The sequence below is a fragment of the Dipodomys ordii genome, unplaced genomic scaffold, assembly GCF_000151885.1.
Source record: "Dipodomys ordii isolate 6190 unplaced genomic scaffold, Dord_2.0 Scaffold174, whole genome shotgun sequence".
NCBI classification, from domain to species: Eukaryota; Metazoa; Chordata; class Mammalia; order Rodentia; family Heteromyidae; genus Dipodomys; species Dipodomys ordii.
The window spans coordinates 1,075,584-1,080,217 of record NW_012267390.1 but is presented as its reverse complement, the minus strand read 5'-3'; the positions used below and the strand labels follow the sequence as shown (position 1 = coordinate 1,080,217).

Here is a 4,634-nt window from a genome sequence, read left to right as displayed (position 1 = left end):
GTGGGGGGCTGGGGAGGGGCTGGGGCTGTGAGGCTGAGGCTCTGGGGTCCCCCCCAGGGGCGTGGGGGGCTGGGGAGGGGCTGGGGCTTGGTGAGGACTCACCACCACCCCAGACCTCTCACCTGGACCGCAGTACAGAATCAAAGTGGAGCCTGGACTTGGCAGGGGTGAACAAGAGGCCAGCTAGGGGTGCTGGCTTCTCTTCCCCTGTTAGCCACACACTTCCCGGGCAGGAAGCGACAGGCCCCCAAGTCCTGGTTTCCCCAACCCAGAGCTCCCTGGCCCCTTCTCCAAACTGAGCTCTGGGAGCTTAAGAACTGGCTGTGTGCAGACAGGCAGGGAGAGAGGGCAGCCTGCCGATCCCAGGCAACAGGGCTCCAGGTCCTCACAGAACGCCTTTGCCAGGGGCACTGGTGGGGCCCTGGGTTCTGGCTTCCTGACACAGGGGGAGGGGTTGGGGGCACAGGGCTCTGGGCAGGGGAGGGGTTGGGGGGACAGGGCTCTGGGCAGGGGAGGGGTTGGGGGACAGGGCTCTGGGCAGGGGAGGAGTTGGGGGGACAGGGCTCTGGGCAGGGGAGGAGTTGGGGGGACAGGGCTCTGTGAGCAGGGTTTTTCCAGGCGTGGTGCTGCTGAGTGCTATCACAGGTTTGAACTCTTCCCTAGTTCAGTGTTCCTCTCACTACAATGGGACATTTTAAAGACTGCATTAGATTTTTCTTTAAACTTTCTCCCACAGGATCCTGGGCCGTGCTGAGGCCAACCTGAAAGTGACAGCCAGGAATGGGGCCCAAACCCCTCCTTCCCCCTCCCCCCGTGCCACCAGGGGCCGGGGGATGGAGGGCCTGGGGACAGAGGGCCCGGGGATGGAGCCAGAGACAGGGCTGAGCCCTTCCAGCATGGTGGGCAGGGATGAGGCTGGCAGGGCCAGGGGTGGGGGAGCTCCTTTGGCCTCGGGTGGAAGTGGGGTCTCTGGTGACGTGGAGCCCTTCACCAAGGTGAGCCAAGGGCCATTCTACCCAGCATGGCAGCCTCCCGGGCTCCTGTGGGATTTCCAGAAGGTTCCTGGGGGTCTGTGTTGCTTTCTGGGTAGCTGTGGCTGGAGTGCGGGGTTGAGCGCGCAGGTGCAGGAGAGAAGGCAGACTCCTTCCAGAAGGAGCGTGAGCCGGGGAGCCGGGGGGGGGGTCGGAGGCCACAAGGGTGAGCAGGCGCGTGGCGCTTCTTGCAGATGCGCGTGTCATTAGGGTTTAACAGATGCAGAGTCTAAAGAGACAGAATCCAATTAGCTGGAATGTTCTGGCTCCAGCTGGCTCTGTACCATTTCCCTAATGGACTGGGGGGGGGGCTGGAGGTTCCCTGGGGAAGGTAGAGGACATGAGCCAGGACTCACCATGCTGCCGGCCCGGGCGCAGCCCTCTCCCTGGAGGGAGGAGGATGGAGCCCCCTCCCGCCCCCTCAGCCTCGAAGCAGGGAGGCCGCGAGGGGAGGCCTGGGGAGCCAGGACCCCACCTCCACCTTCACGCCCATCCTGGGCCCATCAGAGAATGGGCTGGGCCTGGCCAGTGTGCCGGCTCCGTGACCCTGTCCTGGATTCCAGGGGTCCAGGCATCCCCCATGAGGGGTGGCGGCTGGCTGGCTGGGGGTGAGCCCGGGAGTCCACAGTCCAATGCTGTGCACCTGCCGTGCCCTGGACCTCAGACCCTGCCCACAGGGAGCCAGGGGCAGTGTGGCCAGTGAGGGTAGCCCTGCTCCTGAGGACACCTGGGTGATCAGCAGGGGGTCAGGCCTGGAGGGGCAGCGTGGTCCTGACTGTGGAAGCCCCGTGTCTGCGTTGGGGCAGTGGCCTTGGAAGAGCCTCGGCTGGTGCAGGGGGCTGAGGCCGCAGGTCTGAGAGCTGTGGCTCTGAGGGGAGAGGAGCCAGGGCAGCAGAGCTCTGGCCGCTGCTGCTGCCGTCCCGGCTCTGCCTCCGAGAAAGGCCAGGCAGAGCGGGTGCAGCGGCCAGCGGGGGCAGCGGCCTCCTGCAGCCTGGGTGGGGGAGGGTGGGAGGATCGCGGGCCTGGGCCGGCTCTGGGCCCAGCCTGGGGCCTCGGGCTCCCCTCGGGCAGCGGCCCTGGTCCAGCCTGGGGCCTCGGGCAGCAGCCGGCTGGCTGAGGCTGTCCGGGACCTGCCCGCCGGGCAGCTGAGCTCTGGAGGGCACAGCCTGCCCCGCCAGGCTGAGGTGGACATCGCCTCCCTTCTGAGTGGAAACGGTGCGAGGAGCGAGGGTGGCCGCACTGTGGGCTCTTGGGCCTGCCAGCCTCTCAGAAGGCTTGGCTCTCCGACCGTCCAGGGGGAGGGCGGGTGTGAGGCCCTGAGGGTGACTTTGGGATGTGAATGAGGTGAGGTGGGGCTCACCCCTTCCTAAACCCCCACCTAACCCTGGGTTGTTTCTGCAGCCCCAGGACAATGAACAACACCTGCGACTACGTCACCTGGTCCTCCTCGCTCAACTACGTCTTCCTGGCCTACTCGGCCACGCTGCTGGTGCTGGGCCTGCTGCTCAACGGGCTGGCACTCTGGGTGTTCTGCTGCCGGATGCGGCAGTGGACGGAGACTCGCATCTACATGACCAACCTGGCTGTGGCCGACCTCTGTCTGCTCTGCTCCCTGCCCTTCATGCTGCTCTCCCTGGACCACACGTCGGACACCCCGCTCTGCCAGCTGTCCCAGGCCGTCTACCTGGTCAACAGGTACATGAGCATCAGCCTGGTGGTGGCCATCTCCGTGGACCGCTACGTGGCGGTGAGGCACCCGCTGCGCGCCCGCGGGCTCCGCTCCCCGCGCCGGGCGGCGGCCGTGTGCGCGGGCCTCTGGGTGGCGGTGCTCGGCTCTCTGGTGGCGCGCTGGCGCCTGGGCGTGCAGGAGGGCGGCTTCTGCTTCCGGAACCGCGCCCGCCAGCAGTTCGGCAGCACCGTGATCTCCTTACTTGGCTTCTACCTGTCGCTGGCCGTGCTGGTCTTCTGCTCCCTGCAGGTGGTGACCGCGCTGGCCCGGAGGCCGCCCGCCGACGTGGGATGGGCCTCCGGCAAGGCCGCCCGCATGGTGTGGGCCAACCTGGTGGTGTTCGTGGTCTGCTTCCTGCCCCTGCACGTGGCTCTGACGGCGCAGGCCGCCCTGGGCCCCACCTCCTGTGCGGCCCGGGTGGCCTTCTCCCAGACCTTCTCCATCACCAGCAAGCTCTCCGACGCCAACTGCTGCCTGGATGCCATCTGCTACTACTACATGGCCAAGGAGTTCCAGGACGCGTCCTCCCTGCCCGTGGCCTCCGGAGGCAAGGCCCACAAGAGCCAGGACTCCCAGAGTATGACCCTCACCTAGCCTGTGTGCGGCGCGGGCCGGGGCGCCTGCCGCCGGGGAGACTGGCCCCGACCAAAGACTGTGGTGCTCTCCAGCACCCCAACCCAGCCCAGGCCCGGGGGTTGCATCTGCTCCCTTGGGAAGAGAGTGGAGCCAAGGCCAGAGGACAGAGGCTGAGAGAGCCAATCCCAAGGACTCAGGACAGGGTGGCGCTCCTGCCAGCCCCAGCAGGTGGGTGGTGGGGGCGGGGGGTCTCTACTGCAGGCTGAGTAAAGCTGTCCACTGAGAGTCGGTCCTGCGGATCCCCACGTCTCCTGGGCTCTGTGGGGGGGGGTCAGGTGGCTCAGAGGGCCGTGCTCTGCAGGGCTCCCCTAGACTGTCTGTGCAGGAGTGGAGCCGGGCGCGGCGGGGCCCCTCTGCCAGGGCAGAGGAAGGCGCGCAGGGAATCCGTCCGTCCTGTCAGCTTCCCGTGGTGATGGTTCTGCTTTCCCGGCCGGTGGCAGGTGGCGTGACAGCCCGACTGCACTCAGCTGCCCTGTTCGTTTTGTGGGGTGAGGGCGGAACCGCTTCACTCGCGCCCTGCATGGCCGGTGCTGGTCATAGGCTGCGGAGCCGGGGCCTGGCCTGGCCGCGGCCAGCTTCTGCCCAAAGGCCCCAGCGTAAATATTTTGTCTCATGTGACCCGCCCACTGCTGCTGGAGCACGGGTGTCACGGATGCAGTCACAGACCACACACACACCGAGAGGCAGCTGGGCCCAGAGGGCTGTTTACAAGACGCCGCGGCACAGGCCCACCCAGCGCACGCCCAGGATGCTGTCCCCAGACTCCGGGCCTCTCCTTTCAGCTCATTCACTGACTCTTCTACCTGAGCTGGCCTGGCACGAGCCCACCGTGTCTGCACAGCCCCTGACCCGCGGGGGACTCCTGACCCGCGGGGGACTCCTGCCCCGCGGGGGACCCCTGCCCCGGGGGACCCCTGACCCGCGGGGGACCCCTGACCTGGGGGACTCCTGCCCCGATGGGCAATAGACGTATCGCAGCACAAGTATTCGGTCCATGTGTGATAAGTACAGGCCGTGCAGCCCTGAGGGCTGGACTCTCAGGGTCACAAGGTCCCCCTGGGATTGACCTTCTGGCCTGTGCTGGGAATGGCCAGTCCAGGGTCCCGTCCTGTGCCAGGAATGGCCAGTCCAGGGTCCCGTCCTGTGCCGGGAATGGCCAGTCCAGGGTCCCGTCCTGTGCCGGGAATGGCCGGTCCAGGGTCCCGTCCTGTGCCGGGAATGGCCGGTCCAGGGTCCCG

The 4,634-nt window shown here is 67.2% G+C and overlaps 1 protein-coding gene across 1 annotated transcript in view; it reads left to right on the top strand.

Annotated features, from left to right (window-relative positions):
- Gpr35 (G protein-coupled receptor 35) overlaps nucleotides 1-4,255 on the top strand; it is a 5,716-nt gene extending 1,461 nt beyond the window's left edge. Inside the window, exon 2 of the mRNA XM_013033663.1 lies at nucleotides 2,433-4,255. Within this exon, the coding sequence (XP_012889117.1) occupies nucleotides 2,443-3,354 (912 nt within the window). The 5' untranslated portion in view covers nucleotides 2,433-2,442 and the 3' untranslated portion in view covers nucleotides 3,355-4,255. The remainder of the gene's footprint in view (nucleotides 1-2,432) is intronic.
- Nucleotides 4,256-4,634: the final 379 nt, after the last annotated feature.